Source organism: Chelonia mydas, chromosome 11 (assembly GCF_015237465.2).
Source record: "Chelonia mydas isolate rCheMyd1 chromosome 11, rCheMyd1.pri.v2, whole genome shotgun sequence".
In the NCBI taxonomy this organism is placed as follows: domain Eukaryota; kingdom Metazoa; phylum Chordata; order Testudines; family Cheloniidae; genus Chelonia; species Chelonia mydas.
Window position 1 is genome coordinate 59,244,578 of NC_051251.2, and position 17,958 is coordinate 59,262,535.

At 42.7% G+C, this 17,958-nt stretch overlaps 1 protein-coding gene and 1 non-coding gene across 3 annotated transcripts in view; both read left to right on the forward strand.

The window, feature by feature from the left end:
- NOP58 (NOP58 ribonucleoprotein) overlaps positions 1-15,798 on the forward strand; it is a 36,990-nt gene extending 21,192 nt beyond the window's left edge. Inside the window, exons 10-15 of one of the 2 annotated variants that reach the window (XM_037912305.2) lie at positions 120-283; positions 1,056-1,190; positions 2,213-2,274; positions 6,935-7,062; positions 13,604-13,725; positions 15,449-15,798. In XM_037912305.2, the coding sequence (XP_037768233.1) occupies positions 120-283; positions 1,056-1,190; positions 2,213-2,274; positions 6,935-7,062; positions 13,604-13,725; positions 15,449-15,502 (665 nt within the window). In that variant the 3' untranslated portion in view covers positions 15,503-15,798. Of the gene's footprint in view, positions 1-119; positions 284-1,055; positions 1,191-2,212; positions 2,275-6,746; positions 6,787-6,934; positions 7,063-13,603; positions 13,726-15,448 lie in introns of those variants that run through there. The other variant, XM_037912306.2, reaches the window with a different exon arrangement.
- LOC114022407 lies at positions 9,129-9,212 on the forward strand. The gene has a single exon (XR_003566524.1). It is a non-coding gene; the product is annotated as a small nucleolar RNA SNORD11 (small nucleolar RNA).
- Positions 15,799-17,958: the final 2,160 nt, after the last annotated feature.

Sequence of the window (17,958 nt, forward strand, 5' to 3'; positions counted from 1 at the left end):
CCCAGCAGCCCAGGTTAGCTGACCCAGGCCAGCCACTGGTATTTTATTTGAGCATAGGCATACCCTTAAGCTGTTCATATTCTGATTAAATTGATAATCTGTGACTTTTTCTACCCTAGGTTCCCTTTTGAATCTGGCTAAACACCCAGCTTCCACTGTTCAAATTTTGGGTGCTGAAAAAGCACTTTTTAGAGCCCTGAAGACTAAACGGGACACACCCAAGTTTGGCCTGATTTATCATGCTTCCCTTGTGGGACAAACTACTGCAAAAAACAAAGGAAAGGTGAGTTGCTGAAATGATTTATTTTGCTAGTTAGCTTTTTCCTATTCAGGTGAATGTCTGTGGAGATTAGATGGATAACTTTACAGTCCTGATAGGGATTTTTCCACTGCATGCTATACTTCTCTCTCTCTTTTGTGATGGTGTGCAGCATACCACTGCACCACAGATCTTGCAGTCAGCTGTCACTCTCTTTCCTATTAGAAAAAGGGAACAGAGTTATCAATGCAAAAATCTGAGTGATAACTTGAGTGACAAAATCCTGCTGGATTATGTGATTAGCACTGGGTATCAAACTTTAAGGTGCGTTAAATTTCTTTGCTGTTGGTAAAATACATGAAGAGAACATTAGGCTTCCTCAACTTCAGAGGAGGAAATCCTTGAAATCATAGGCTTCTACTCCATGTTGGAACTAACAGCTTATACTTAAAGGACATGGGGAATTTTAAAGGTGTTTTTTTGGAACATGACTTTGAATGTGTGTTCACATTGAGGAAAAAGTTCTTCAATCGTTTTTTTTAAATCGATTGCTTCCAGTGTATATGTCAAGTTGGCCTGATGTGAGAAGGATGGATGGTGAAGTAAAGTTACCATATCAAAAAAATCTTAACACTGAAGTGGCTGAATGGGATGTACTACTTATTTTTGGGGCTAAATGCTACTACTAAGGGTCATTTTATTCTCCTATTTCTTGACATGATTTGCAGATCTGAGTACATAGTGAATTACTACCTTGTGTCCCATCTTAGCATTTAACACTCACCTTTTTTTCCAGATCTCTCGAATGCTAGCAGCCAAAACTGCATTGACTATTCGTTATGATGCCCTTGGAGAGGACTCCAGTGCTGAAATGGGAGCTGAGAACAGATTAAAAGTAGAGACTAGACTGAGACACTTGGAAGAGAAAGGGGTGAGCCTGGGATGCAGCGTTGAAAAGATAATTAAAGTTATTCAGGAGAGAGGAGACTTGCATTTTGTTTGTTTTATGTGCAGGGTGAGGGGTATGGTTCTGAGAATACTCTTCTCCCAACTCCTCTTTCCTGCATAAGATTATGGTACTTTCCCTTGCCATACTTTTCCCTGGCCTAGCCTGGGACAGAAAGCGGGCGACTTTAGGGTGAGCCCATCCCTGCATTCCTAGGCCACCACTTGCATTAGCTTTCCCTCATTCCATATCTACATTTAGATGTCAATGTGAAACCTCAGATCTTATCAGGAGCGTGAGTGAGATCCAGATATATGTTCCACTGGCATTGCTGCTGTGGCTGCTTGATATTTTGTGGCATTTCTGTGTCTGGGAAGTAAGCTCCCTGGAGCTTTAAGGATTCTTCCCTTCTAATATTGCCCACGATACATGTAGTCCACAAGAGCTCCCTCTGGAGCCAGTAAACAGAGAGCCATTGTGCGCCAAAGAGGATGCAAAGTGCTCCGTTCTTTTCTCATCACCAAGTACAAAGCACCCTGCCTCCCCACACCAGTGTTGCATCTGTCTATGTAATATGGTGCACTTGTGTCAGTATCATTGCCCTCTTCTGGGTGGAGTATCCACCCTGCTTCAAGTATGTGGTTCTGTTTAGCTGCAGTGGCTGCAGCCTTTAAAGCTTAAACATTCTACTACAATACTGAAGCTTGTGACATTTCTTGTAAATTACAAAGAGGGATCTGCACTTCGTGAACCTTAAACGGGTTAGAAATGCAGTGCACTTAACACCTACGTTTCTAAATCCAAATTAAGACCCCTCTCATGAGCTTGCCCCCAATAAGTAAATATTGTTCAGTTATACTTCACTGGCAGCTGAGAACATGTGGCTTTTTTGCCAGGCATTGCATGCCTGTCTTTGCAGTTTTAATTTCTTTCAAGGGCTGTGGAGTTTGTTCTAAATTGTTTTCGTTATGAGTAATTTGTTTTTCATTTCTAAATTTTTGTCCTAGATAAGAAGAATAAGTGGCACAGGAAAGGCCTTGGCCAGGGCAGACAAATATCAGCACAGGAGGTGGGTAGTTTTCTGTTCAGCTTGGCAGTGTATAACTTTATTTTTATCACCCTGGGACTTGGGTTTTGATCTCTGTTGACTTGAGTTCTAGGAACATTTTTCATGCACTTAAATACTGGCAATATGCCCACTGCTATGTACCACCTACTTTAGAGAATGGGTTGCTGAGACATCCTCTGGGAGAACATTGGGTGGTATTAGCATCAGTTGTGAAACTTTGATAGCTCTGAGGATCAATGACTAGCTCTTTTATTTCATGCTAGTCAGAATTATTTAAAATTTTAGAAATACAGGGTTTAGGTAAACTTTTTCCCCCCCTAACACATTTGAAAGCCACACTAGAAACTTCCTTTGACAGGTTCATTCTAAAAATGCTCACATTGTGCTGAGCAAATTTTCATCTTTCCCGTTTGGATCCCATACAGGATCAATGTTATTGGGTCCTTAACAGTAAAAGTTTTGTGTATCCTGATAATTTCTGGTACCTGCAGTGGTGCTGGAAAGTGCAGCTCAAGAAGTGAAACATCCAGGTGTTGGGAAACTGGCATAAACAACTGACAGGTCATGACTGATTGCACAGGTGTGACCTGAGGACTGTTTAGCTTAGTTTATTTACCCCCGGTGAATCATCTGTTGCAGGTGGACTACGGGTATGTGTGCAGCAAAAGCACTGTTGAGAGGGTAGCTCTGTCAGTTATTAATCAGCATTGCACACTCAAACCCATAATAGCTGCTTCAATCCTGGCTGCCAGTCACAAAACTCCCAGGAGAAATCTTCAAAAACTTTCAGTGATGTTCCATGGTGTGGATTGGTTCCATGATGTGATTTATGGCAGGGTTTTACATATAGAAAAGATGTGAAATGGCAGCAGGTGGAGCATCAGTGGCTTTTAGGGTGGAGAGTAGGAGGGTGGTCTGATACTTGTATATCCTCAGCCTGTTGACTTGGGGAGTCCTGACTTCCTGGCTGGACATGTGTGCACAACATTTCAGCACTAACAAATGGAACTCTAGGTTTAAAAGGAGAGTGGATTAAAGATAATTTCCAATCTGTGTGGCTCAGTTTAGCAGTCAGGAGTAGAAAAGGTGAGATGTACATTTTACCACAAATAAACTGTAGAAATTACTGTTTCTGAGTTTTTAACAAGATGGCCACTTCTGGTAGAAAAGTAGCAGCTTTTCTGATGCTGGTAATGTGGGAGACAGATTGTAAGTCAGATTCTACCCTACAGTAATACTGGTTTAACAATAAAAATAATTCTTGGTGTTGGCTATTTCAGGTGTTAAATGTCAGTTCTCTTTATGACTGAAAATGTCTTGGGGAGCTTCTGTTACAGTCTGACATGGACCACTCTGAGTTACTGACAGTGTTGCTTATCTAATTTTTGACCAAGATGGCCTTCACCAGTTGGATCAGAAATACCCTTCTCACAGTCTGTGTAGAGTGAGACGCTTACTGCCACATGAAAGCTTACATTTACTGCAGCATGGGGTGCAGTTTCTTTTCTGAGTCATGAATGTATCAGACCACACATAAAATCAATTGTATGGTATTCTGTAGAGTTGGTCCAAACACCCCTTTCTCCCCCCGAAAATCTTTGCAAGATGTTGAACTTTGCTTATCTATAATAGCTAGTTGTAGCCCTTTGATCATCAATAGTATTTTAGCGATGACCAAAAGGACTATTACTATGGTGGTGCTCTCCTCCTGTCACCACTACTGAAGCAGTATATGCATACCCGTAAAATGTTCTGATTGTTAGTAGGATCTATATTTAAAACTCCTTTCTGCTTCAGTGGAAATACTGTTCTTAACTGATGCCAGAGACTGTGCCGTAGCAAGTAACTGTCATTGGATAGGACAAGCCTTTAACTGCCCCAGGGTCTGGAACAGATGTTGCGATATTGAAGGAAGTCTGAATAGAGGAGTGAGCAGAGTACTGAGATGGGGACATGCTGATGAGGGTGGCTAGAGCTGGGAAGGCTCCAGAAGAAGCTGGAACTGAACAAAGGAGAAGTCTCAGGGTATGTCTACGCTGCGTTTTTAAAGCCTGTTGTAGTGAGTCTCAGAACCTGGGTCTACAGACTTGGACATGTGCTATGATGTTAAAAACAGCAGTTTACGCATTGCAGCTTGGGCTGTGAAACACACTCTCTCCTTGCGTTTCAGTGGCTGAGCTCCAGCCCAAGCCCGAACGTCTGCACGGCTGTTTTTAGCACTATAGCATGAGCCCAAGTCTGTAGACCCAGGCGCTGAGACTCTGCTTTTAAAATGCAATGCAAACATACCCTAAGACACTTGAGAGCAGAATTCCCAAGACAAAAATCAGAACTGGATATCTAACTGCCTCTTGTGCCTTTAAAAAATCATCTGGCTTATGGACACTGTTAGGAGACTTTCTGAATTGCAGGGACTATCTATACTGCATTTTAAAACTTGCAGCAGCGTGTCTTAGTGCCTGGGTCTACAGACTTAATTCACATGTGAAAACATAATCCTGCCTATACAAACAAAATAATGGGGTCTAAACTAGCTGTTAACCTTCAAGAAAGAGATCTTGGAGTGATTGTGAATAGTTCTCTGAAAACATTTGCTCAATGTGCAGCAGCAGTCAAAAAAGGTAATAATGTTAGGAATCATTAGGAAAGGAATGGATAATACGACAGTAAATATAATGCCACGATATAAATCCACGGTACCCCACACCTTGAATACTGCATGCAGTTGTGGTAGTCTGTTGCAGGGCAAGTACATCCAGTCATCCTGGGGGTGGGGCAAGGGCATGGTAGCCCCGTAGTTAGGTCAGTTGGCTGCCTTCAGCCTCTGGGCTGCATGGCCCGATGGCCAGCATCAATGGGACTCCCCTTATCTGCGGGGCAGCACGGCCTAATAGCTAGAGCCAGTCAGACTCCCCTGGGCTGTAGGGAAGCCTGGCCTAATAGTCAGAGTCAGTAGGTGGGGGTTTGGTGGGCTGCCCCCCAAATAGGGCAGCTGGGGTAGGGGCACCTGGGCCCTCCCTGCTATACCTAGTCTTAGCCCAGCGCCCTGGTAGTGGCGAATGGGTTTGCCACTAAGCAGGCAGGGAATCTGCCTGCAACATGCCAGCTGCTGCAGAGACACTGGCTGGTCCACCCCTGGACTACTTCCTACTGTGACTCCTGCAGTTGAAGTCACAGTGTCCTCGGAGTCTCTGGACTCCTTGGGTGGTGGCTGCAATCTCCCTGGGACGTCCTTGGGTACCTGCCTGGGCCTTGGCATTTCCTGCTCCCGCGGTCTGGGATCCTGGCTGCTCCTCAGCTGGAGCTGGTGTGGTGCATCCTTCCTCCTTGGTGGCCAGCCCAGCCTGAGCAAAGCTGCTCCCTTTTTATACTGGAGCATGCCCAGCAGGGTTGAGGGGGCGTGGCTTCTGCTGCTAGAGTGCTACCCCTTCCACTCCAGTGTAGGGCAAGTACACCCCGCCATATCGTCCCATCTCAAAAAAGATATATTAGAATTGGAAAAGGCACAGAGAAGAGCAACAAAAATTATTACTGGTATGGAACAGCCTCCATATGAAGAGATATTAAAAAGACTGGGACTGTTTATCTTAGAAAAGAGACCACTTTTCTAAAGGGGGGGGGGCGGGATATGAGAGAGGTCTGTAAAATCCTGAATGGTGTGAAGAAAATGAATAAGAAACATTATTTACCCCCTTCACATACAACAAGACCCATGGGTCACCCAATGCAGTTAATACACAGCAGGTTTAAAATGAACAAAAGGAAGTACTAATTCACACAGCGCACAATCAACCTGTGAAACTCGTTCCCAGAGGATTTTGTGAAGGCCAAACTATAACTGGGTTCAAAAAAGAATTGGCTGTTAGCCAAGATGGTCAAGGATGCAACCCCATGCTCTGGATGTCCCTAAGCATCTGATTGCTAGAAGCTGGGAGTGGACAACAGGGGATGGATCACTTGATAATTGCCCTGTTCTGTTCACTCACTCTGCAGCATCTGGCATTGGCCATTGTCGGAAGACAGGATACTGGGCTAGATTGACTATTGATCTGACCCAATATAGCCGTTCTTATGTTATGCTCGTGCAGGTGGCCACACCCTCTTGAAGGAAACAATTCTTCAGGTTCAGCTGTGGAGAGCAACATAATGGATGACGTGGTCTCAGACTAGAATAGAATTGAAATCTTGATTACAATGACTATTACAATAAAAAGTAAAATTCAACACCTGAACTGGCTTTTCTGTGCAGTTGAGACAGTTGTACTCTGTTTTCAGTGGAGTTGTAGCCTTGTTGGTGCCAGGATATCATTTACTGGACCAACTTCTGTTGGTGAAAGACACCTGCTTTTGAGCAATGCAGAGGAAGAGCACTGTATAGCTCAAATGCTTGTCTCTTTCACCAACAGAAGTTGGTCCAGTACAAGATACTACTTGTTTCTCAGATTGCACAGTTCCCATGTTTTTGTTCTCAGTAAATGGAAACCAGTCCACCAGTGATCCTTCACTTTCCATTCGTTGTGCTGTCTCCACTGAAAATCATCCAGTGAGGAGATGTTGGTAGAGAATTCAAAGTGAGCATTTCACCATTGTATCTTATTTACAGTGCTGTATCTTCCCTTGCAAGTTTGCAACTTAACTTACTCAGTTTTCTTCATTCCAGTGAAGTGAAGATATATGACCCCTCTGGTGACTCTACACTCCCAGCTGTTCCAAAAAAACGTAAAATTGAAGAGGTGGAAGAAGAGGAGACGGAGGTGAAAGCAAGGAAGGTCAAAACCGAAATTAAAGGTTGGTTACTGTATTTGTGTCTAACTCATCGTTTCCTGCGAGCATTGTATAAAGGGAATTAGAGTGGCCTGTCAGAACATACAACTGTTTTCCATGAGTTTGACATGTTTATTTTTTAATCTTCTTGTGGGCTGAAACTGGACTGGTATTTGTTTTATATACGTTTCTAAAAGGCCAGTGGTGCTGTAAGCATAACATAGACGAGGTTTAAAAACAAACAAAAAAACCCAGCCTCAAATGTCTATTACAGAAATACTTGCTGAGTAGATTAATCATTCATCGACATTGTCTGTTATCATGAAAGGAAATGGCTCATATTTAAAAATTTGGCATTGTGCTAAGTTGTTTATCCCATTTACTATGAGTATGGATAAACCCCTATTATCCAAATAGTTTGGGTCATATCCAAAATTGGGGAAAGTCAGAATTTCAAGATAAATGACATTTTAGAATTTCACAATCTGAATTTCAGATAATTAGGGTTTGGATAATAGGAGTTTATTTGTATGTGTGTTAAAAATAACCACTCCATTCTAGAGTGATAGACTTTGATAGGCTAGCTACCAGCTCTGAGTTACCTTGTGAAAGATCTTGGATTGTAATTTCGGAATCATGAGGTTTTGTATTGAGAATTGCTGTGCAAACTGCCTAGGCAGCTATGCTAAAAAGCTACTTCTTCCTCACTTCCAAAACATCAATATAGCTAACCTGATACTTGCTCTGGTGGAGGAGCGCAGAGATGCTGCTTTTTAGTTTCCCTGAGCCAGAGTTGGCTGTGAGCTGCTCCAGGTTATGTCAGCTGCAATGATCTAAATCACAATAATTTACTCCTGGGGGAATTCTGCGCCAAAAAATTACAAATTCTGCACACAATATTTTAAAATTCTGGAAATTTTGTGTGTCAAAATAACACTATATAACCACACCAGTATCAATTGTTTTGATAATTTATTTCAAAATTCCTGTCAGCGAGTATGTCTAACAACACAGAGACCTACAAAAATTCCCCCTGGAGTAGAGAGTTAAAGAAACCCCTATGACAAACCAGTTCCTGCTTCTCTGCCCCCTCCCCCCTAGAGCCCAGCCAGGGGGGCCAGACATTCCTTCCTCACCCCCCCTAGCGCCCAGAGACCAGCTGCAGGGCCCCCACCCCCCCATCCAGAAACTCGTACACCTTCTCCCAGCCACAGCCACTCCTCACCCCAGCCCAGACATTTACACCCTCTACCCCCTAGAGGCCAGCTGGAGGGCCCTCCCGGCCCAGACATTCATATTACCTCCCCACCAGAGCCCAGCCATGCTCCCCTCTCCCCAGCCCAGACACTCTCACCCCCTACCCCACAGAGGCCAGCTGTGGGGCCCCCCAGCCCTCTACCCTCCAGAGCCCAGGGATCCCGAGGGAGAAACTGCCTGATGTTGAGTCCCAGGCTTGCACGGAGTTTCTTGCATGCTGCCGCCTCCTTCCTTCAGGGCATGCTGGGAACTGCAGCTGCTGGGAACCCTCCAGTTCGCTACCCCTCACACTGGCCTTGTCTTCTATTTCCGAGCTGGGCTCTGCTGGTCCAGTGGTCCCTAGTGGCAGCCAACATCTCTGCAGCCCATTTCTGTAGGGAAAAAGGGAAATTCTGTGCGCAACATTAATTTCTGCAAAATTCTGTATTGAGCAATGGCGCAGAATTCCCCTAGGAGTAAACAATGGCTGGCAAAGGCTGTAAGAGCAGCCAGGGCTTCTACAGGAATGTCTAATCCACAACCCCCCCTCTACAGCCACCATTCTCCATGTACCAACATTTGGACAATGAGGGTGATTTCAGAGCAGTTGTGCTGGCTCTGCATCATCCTTAGGTCCCCTAATGCCAAGGTGATCTTCCTGGGGGCTGGCTATGCTGGCTTTATGGCATCTTGCACTGGTGGAATGGCTCACAGGCTCTGTAACTTAGCCGAGTTTTGGGCCTACCCTCTCCCGTGATACAGATATATCTTTTTCTGTACTGTTGGGGGAAAAGGTCCACATCATGACTTTTGCTGTGATATTTAATATGATAAAGAGACAAGGACACATGGGAGTGGTCTGTGATGATTTTAATGTTCTTTGCCTAATTCCTTTTGTAGTATGTGGACATTTTTAGTCACTACCTCTTCTGAGACCCTTCTGAATGTGTTGTCAGCACTAAAATAACCCTTTATTATAGGCACAGAATTGTTTCCATAGACTACCTTTCCATTATAAACCTAGATGTGAAACACTCATACTTATGTCCCTACCCCAAAACTGCCCCAGAAAACATGGTGCCTTGCTGACATTTCTCTCAAGTATTCTCCCAGAACAGTGGTTCTCAAAACTTTTATACTGGTGACCCCATTCACCTAGCAAGCCTCTGAGTGTGAAATTCCCCCCTCCCCCTATAAATTTAAAACATTTATTTATATATTTAACACCATTATAAATGCTGGAGGCAAAGTGGGGTTTGGGGTGGAGGCTGACAGCTCACGACCCCCCATGTAATAACCTCGTGACCCCTGAGGGGTCCCAGTCCCCTGTTTGAGAACCCCTGTTCTAAAAGGAGAAAATCTACAGGCAATTCCATATTCGTCAGGTATGGTTCTTAAAGATTAGTTTAACATTTTTTTTACTCATGAACATGTCTTCTAATGGGCCTGACCACAAATACCTTTGCCTACTGATCATATCTCTGATTCATTTGGCCTCAGTGATTACTGGTGCCTCTTAACACTTTGGGGATGTCTAAAGCTTAGTTTTGGCGAGAGCTTGGAAAATCAGAGCCACCAATATCCTGTGTAGTGGGCAAACTTCAGCGTGGTTCAGTGGATTGGCAAAGTTATGTTGCGCATATGTTAAACTTTGTCAGATGTCCTGGTTTTGTTGGGGAGTCCAGAGCTGAGCCATGGTCCTGTCTTTCCAATAAAGAGGTGCACTGGCGAGACACACATCTTAAAAATCTAACTAGCTGCTATGATCTGCAAACAAACTTTCTTCAATTAGAATTAAGGGTGTAAATAGCTCAGGAAAAATAAATCATTAAAATCTACTCCAAAAAAACCAAAATACCCAAAAAACACTGAAGAGCTACAAACTCCTAAGTGAAATTAGAAGTGAGAATTTGAGTTATAGGAATGCCAAGCTGAGGTACCATAAACCACGTTCATGGTGTCTTTCATCCTCCACCAAAACACACAGCCGTACATCTTACTTCATGGCCAGTATTAGCGACATATATGCTTTGCGCTAATGTTTACAAAATTTTCCCTTTTCATTTGTGCACCCTGCCCATCCAGACCTTTTTTCAACTCTAATTCTTTTTAAGCCAGTTGTAGTATGTTTATTAGTGCACAGATATCCCAGTCATGACTGAGGCGCTATTGTGCTAGGGGCTGTACACACTGAGTTAGGCAGATCTGAAGAGCTTATTTATCTCTTACCATCCATGTGCAGACATCCTTTCTCATTGTCCTCTTATACCCTTTAAAATCACAACCTCACAAGGTTCACACATTACAATTGTATCTATATAGTTCACAAACCCCTTTCCCAGCCACCATTCTGCTCAAATCCAAACTACTGTTTATCCTTTGCGTACCGCTGCAAAATAGAACTTTACTTAGCACAGCACCAGTCTACTCTCAATCCCAATGTACCTCTTACTACTTTCCACCCGCATTTAATCAGCTATCCACCTTACACCTTCCCCATCCTGTGGCCTGGCCATCCACCAACCTGTGTGGTATTCTCTGAAACAGGACAGATCGTGACCTCACTATTTTCAGGTAGATGACAGAAGAGCTGGCATGTCCATCGTGTGTTGTGGCAACGGTAGCTTAAGAAGTTTGGCAGGTAGTTCTAAGTGGCATAAGGAGTGCACTGGATGGCAGGCTAAGACTGTTTCTAAAGCCTTAATTCTGCATTTCTACACGTATACACCTAAACCCCAAATGTGTTAGGTTCCTTGGCTTTAACTTTTTTTAAAACGGCAGTGCTCTAATGAGGTGTTTTCTTAACTTAGCATTACAACGTGAAAGGGACACCACCTTAAAAATCATGTTTGTCTGAAATCTTTTACCTAATGTTACTGTAACAAAAATAAGAGAATTTATTTTCTGTCTCCTCTGAGCATTTGGTAGCACTTTGGATGTTGCTTTTCAGTGTTTCCCTATTTGCGTGGATCCGTCAAACTGAAACCAGGGGCACACACGTGCTTTTTAAACACACAGGTTTGGAACCACTTCAGTGACTTCAGATACTCTCCCTGCCAATTTTTGAAGTTTTTTTAAACTGTCTAGAAAATAAGTTGACACTTTCCCTTGAACACCACTATTTCAGTGGGGGCGGGAAACCCAGTATGAATCGATGGGAGTATATGTTAGACAGAATGACTTGAGGTGTTAGCCTTCTAACATGACCACTAATAGTGCTAACCAGTACCACCCGTAAAACATTCAGCTTACATTAAAGGTCATAGTGGGCAACTATGGCTTGTCACTAAAACGCCTGTACTGCAAGAAGGGGAAATATCTTCTTTAAAATAAATTAATGGTATTAACCCTGCAGGGCAGGCTCAAGTGATGGGGGCTACCTATCAGGGCACATTTTAATCATATGCTATTTGACCTGTCGTCTGTACACTGGAAGAAGTGGGTGGAGTATGATGTGTATACAAAGTGCTTGGTATGTAAAAATGCATTAAAGATTTTCGTGTGGTAAAACACTCATGGTGGAACCCAGGGTACTGATCCCTGCTCTGTATAGGTGCTGGTAGGTACATCAGTCAAGTTAAGCTGTTCTGGGTGCTCTTCAGTCTGTTTCAAAGCCTGCTGACAAAGGCTTTTGCCTCTCTTGTCAACTACCGTATTGCAAAGAAACCCTACTGGGCTGAGTGACTTGCCAGTGCCAGGTCTGGAGGGAAAGAACAGCCTCCCTGGAGCTGTTATCCTCATTCTGTCCAGGTTCGAACATGTGAAATCTTGTGATGAGCTCTGTTGGAAACTAGCAATTTAAGTCTTTATTAAGGCATCCTACTGCTCGCTGTGAGAAATTACAAGACCCATGAATACAAAATACATTATTTTGTATTGAAATTTGTGACCGTTCCCTTGGTGTTTCAAAGCAGATGACACAGTAATAACACAGGTTATTTTTCAAAGGTAACCACCCAGCACGTTGCCTGAAAATTCAGTCTTTTTTGCTCAGTATCCCAACCAAGCGAAAACTTACAGTACAGCAAATTTCAGAGTAGCAGCCGTGTTAGTCTGTATTCGCAAAAAGAAAAGGAGGACTTGTGGCACCTTAGAGACTAACCAATTTATCTGAGCATAAGCTTTCGTGAGCTACAGCTCTGAAAATAATGTATGCCACATTGTTTAGCAAGATAAATATATGAGTACAATTATTTGTACGTTACTACTTCTCTTTACATGTATATTATCAATTTGTGTAGGAGGTTATATTACATGCACACACATTAGTTGCATGTTGGCCTGCATATCTGTTGTGGAATCAGTTTATTATTGTACACACCAGGCCTTTCATCTGGAATCCTCTTCTGATGAGGGTTTCAGCATTTTTTTATTGGTAAACTGCATGTGTTGCTCTATTTTGCTGTATATGTAACCAGGCATTTTATACACTGGAGTCAATGTTGTGCCTTATGTCCGCCCTTGAGGCAAATGTTAAAATGTTCTTTTGTATCATATTACTCTTCTGCTGGTCTGAGGAGTTAATTCTGCTGCTGCATTTTTGTAAGTTTAACGGGAAGTCCAAGTCTGTTCAGTTTATTTTGTCTGAGATGTTTCTTTACTTTTTTGTGTTGTTTGATTCACCTTCTCACTTTCAGTATGAAATATGCTCTGATTTTTGGAAGTGGTGTCAGAATTGTTTCCTCTTTTGAGTCATGACTATGTGCCACAAACGCTCTTGGCATCAGCATCCCAGTTATGTAGAAACTGAAGTATGGTTGCGACATCATGAGTTTGCGCATTGCAAGGCATTGCGTGCTAAAGAAGGTGGTATCCAAGACTGACTCAGTTAAGCAAAGAATTTAATGAGGTGGGGCTCTAGTGGTAGTGTGGACCCTGCTGCATAAGATGTCAGATCAGTAGTGCTTTATGCTTGATTTCTCTGTCTGGAGGTTTCTAAAGCTAAATGGGGTGGGGGTGTGAGTGTGTTATAAATTAGTAGTAGATGATACTGTACTTGCCTATACAGTCTGTTGGAAGACAGAACTGAAAATTAATCGTAGGTAGCTGTGTGCTCAGATCTGTTTGAACGATGAAATTTTGAGTCTTAAGCAGAATTGTGAGCCCTGATGCCAGCAGGCAGTCGGCATGTGAAAAAGGGAGATATCGTGGAGTGAGAGAAAAGAAAGGTGGTGCGGAGAGGTAAAACTGCATGTCGGCCTCCTGAATGCACTGTACCACGCGCAGCTTCATTCTCTCGTGTAACACATACGGTGCAGCTGCGGCTTTCTTTCTGCCTTAAATACTTCTGACAACTGACAGCCTGATTTTTTGCTTTTCTGTGATATAGAAGAGGCTGATGTAGAGGAAGGTGAACCGGTCAAAAAGAAGAAAAAGAAAAAGGAGAAAAAACAGAGAGCTGAGGAAGAGGCAGCTTCGGCTGAAGAGCCATCCACTAGCACAGCAGTGGAGGTAAGATGGGAATCATTCTAAATGATCAGCTGTGCTGAAATCTGCAAGGATATTTTCTTTCTGAAACAGTGAGGGGGAGAAAAATACCCACGTCTGTGTAGCTCAGTGTATGGGGACTATTGTTTTATAATCTCTTCAGCCCTTTTATTTTGTAATATTCAATATTGAAGGGTATGAGAAGGGTCAGATTTACAAATCAGGGTCATGGGAAATTCATGACTGTCTCCAAATACACTATTTCCTATTCTCTTACCCTCATATTTTGAAATGCGATCCCTAACTTTATACTTCTACCCTCCCAGCTCCGCTTAATGGCCACTACTCTTCTAAAGACTGGACAGGGTGTCCTTCAATCCACTCAGTGGTATTCACTCAGCAACATCCCTTAATTGCTCAGAAAGATTCTGTGTGACACTGGGGCTGCACCATCATGTTTCACTGCACCAGCTGGGCTGCTGCAGTGAGTCAAAAGATCTGCTAAATGGCAATATAGAGTGGCTGCCACACAACTAAGCCCTGAATGAATGCCCTATTCTTTAAATGTTTTCTGTTTTGGGCCGCCAGGGGTCTGAAACCATGCTAGCTACAATTGTGAGCTACCAGCAGTGGTGACTCACTACAGTTTCTCCCATGAAGTTGGGCAAGGATTTTTCTGAGACCTGTGCTAGCCAAACCATACTGTAAACCTGTGGAGTACAACCCAGAAATGGAGGGAATGCCAGTTGGGTTGCACCCCTCTGCCTGAGTACTAAAAGCTGGGGTCACTAGAACACAGTGGGTGCTTAAGGAGGGAGGGAGAACCTCACTCTTTGCCCCTCCTACTTCCCACCTAATTCTCAGGCCACTTCCCTGCCTGCACAGTGCTCAGCTCCAGAGGAGGGGTCATAGCTTCAAGGAGGCTGTAAAGCTGGCCCTGCAGCCCCTCAAAATGGAACTCTCCCATCCTTGATGTTGAGTGCCAGGGTGGGGAGGAAAAAGCATTGATAACAGCAGCTCCTTCAGGCCACATCCCCACCCATCCAGTAGCCCCAGCTGTTCCACTCTATAGCACTCCTATAAGACCCCACCACTCAGAACCTTCCAGTCTTTCTTTCTTTGAGCCCAAACCCACAATGTTGTGGCTACAGTATGTTGGGAGGTTATGCGAGTTAGGGGATGATTTTTCAATCTGGTTGTGGACCAGAAAGTTTGAGAACCTCTGACGCATGCTATCTGAGGAGTAACATTTAATAGTTACCCTGTTCTGTGCTAGTGGTGGAATTAGCACTGTTTAGAAAGAAGCGTGAACATTACCTTGATTTTTTACAAATGAACTTTGGTTCTGCTAAATGCTGAAATCTGTAGAAGAATTTCAATTGCAGACCTCTATTGCTGATGACGTCTTCCCATATGGATAATAAAGGATGTCTTGCTTTATGAAGTCCTTAGAAATTAGTCTGTTCTGTGGCCGAACTCCATGTTTGCAGGCTTCAGCTTGCCCTGCTTTGCATTGGAGGTAACTATGGGTTCCTGCAGTCCTGTGAGCATCCTTTTCTTCAAGAGACTAGGGAAGGAAATGAATGAGTTTGTGGGCCCCTAACGGCAGTTTTGTTAACATTTGTAAACCCCTTTGTGAATATGAGCAGCACTACCCGAGTCCTAAGTTATCTAGCTGTTCCTGTTGGTGTTCTGCACTACCTGTTCGTTATCATTTGTTCATAGAAATATTTCCTTTGTTTTGCAGAGTACAGAGAAAAAGAAGAAGAAGAAGAAAATCAAAGTAGAGCAAGAGGACTAGTGGAGAGAAATAATTAATTTGGCTACTTCAATTCAGAATATATTCCCTAGAACACTTTCTCTTTAAATACTTGCTCAAACACCATAACTTCCCCCAATAATGGGAGAGGACAGGTGTAAGATGAATTTGATAAGTATCTGCTGTCCCTTCCTCAGAACAAAATATTTGTTTTTGACTCCTTAGGTGGACCTCTGCCTTATTGCAGTTTCTTTAATTGACAAGGTCACAACAGGTCTTTGTTCATATATGGTCTATTGTGATACTGAATAAAAATATACTTTTTGTATATATCTTGAGCCAAGTTTGTTTTGCTTCTTTCTGATTTGCTGGCACACAGTAACCAATTTCACTAACGTTTCTAAGTCAATTTAATTTTGTAAAATGTGTAACTATGAAGAGGAGGATCTGGCTTTCTTACCTTTTTTAAACCTTAAAGGTTTTTGTTGTGATTGTTTTCTAGAAAGGCAATTCAAAAGCTGCAGTACAATTCCAGTATTTCTCATTTAGAAGACACACCCTAAAATTAATGTGAATAGCTGTGTATTCATAAGAATGTTGATTTTTACAGAAGCCAGAAGAATTGTGTGTAGAGCAGATAAGCTACATTATCAGTAGTGTTCAGTGCAGTTTTCATGAGAGACCTTGAGAGAATCTGGAAGCAAAGATTACAGGTTTTGCAAATGACTGACAAGACAGACTTATGTTTGTGGTAACCTGAGTGAACTTCTAAATTGTCTTTTATGCTTATCATTCAACAATTCCATTTTACTTGCCACTCAAAAATCCAAAGGATTGAGTTCATCAGCTGTTTAGTGACTAAACTGAAAAGGAAAGCTTTTCTTTTGTTTTCAAAATAGAAATGACTTATTTCCACTATTGTTAAATGTTTTTATTGCTTTTGGGTAGCAAACAGTATACTGCACTGCTGAACGTTCAAAAGACTCATTTGATCCTGACTATAAGGGTTTACAGTAGAAAAGCAAATTCAACTTTAATTGTATAATTGACCTTTGCCCAATATTTAGTGTAGATTACCCTTTCATATTACTCCACGCACTCCCTTTTCTTATCGTTTTTTATGAGGCATCTTATATTCCTCCCTAACAAAATGCGGGATTCTGTCTCTGGCTGGAAGACATTTGATATCTGCTTTAGGTCATTGCAGTTGATGATTTTATGTGGTAGATAATTTATTGACCAGCTCTTCACATTTTAACTGCTTGTCCATGTTTGCGTTGTGGCAGTGTAAACGGACATATTTTGTTGACTCTCTAATGAAAATGTTAATCTATTTGCTTAATTCACCCCTCTTGATGTGTAGAGAATGCAAAATTCCTCCTCCTTCTCTGCCCATGTGAATGCTTAGCCACTGCCTTCCCTGGGGTTCCAAAGGAGGGCAGCTCTAACTAGCAGGGAGAGGCTTCTCAGAAGATGCTGTGAATCAGCATATCTGGCACCTATCTCTGGCACCTCCTACTGCTCTGAACCCCCTGCTTATCCTTGACAGAGCCAGGGTTGCTGGTCCTTGTGCTATTGCAGTCACCCACACGAGGTGATCTTTCCCCCACTTGGAGCTCTGTGCAGTGGAATTCTCCAGAGGCAATCTCCAGAATTTGAGAGCATTCTGATTTTGCTAGCTAAGTAACAGACCACATTAAATTGGAATCTTGCAGTAGAAAGAAAAAGCATGTGCAATTATCCATGAAAGACAGAAATCTTTGATGTAATGCCCTGAGCTTTTTTATGATAAATGTATTCTCAAATACAAATAATTACAGATGAGGGATTTCATTATCCTCTTTCACATTAATGTAATCACTTCCCCAAAAGTCTTAAATTATGTATTCAGTGCTCAGATACTGTCCTGTATAATTTATCTGACTCGGAAAATTTGCATGAACATTTTATTAGCCAAACAAAAGTTATCAGTCAGATCAGGATTTTTAAAGATTATTCACATTTCCATGTTCTTTTAAGTGCTGCAGGTTCTTACACTGCAAAACAAAACTGCACTGTAGAAAATGGGGTGGTGCTGAAGGCTTTCAGTGTTTTGGTGAAGGTGATGGGCCTTTTGGACCAACGAACATGGGAGGGAGACCGTTCAAGTTTTGGATCCTGTACAGGTGATGCATCGCATCTCTTCTTTCCCGCTGTCCCTCTTTTGAGCAAGGCTGGGGATTACTTTGAAATCAGGGTTCGGGTTTGAGCTGCTTGAGAGCAACTAGTTGTCTGACTACAATATTTGGATAAGCATAGTTCTGCAAAAACGGCCAGTGCAAGTGAACAATGTTATGTTGACCCTAAAATGATAATCCCTGTACTCCAGAGCTAACGAGCCTGAATCTGTTTGCTGCTCTAAGCATTTAACACTGGCTTGGTTACACTGAGTTCCCCCTTTGAAGGTAGTATTCACTGCCATAGAAAGGAATTTGCCTTTAGAAAGGAATTTGAGCCGT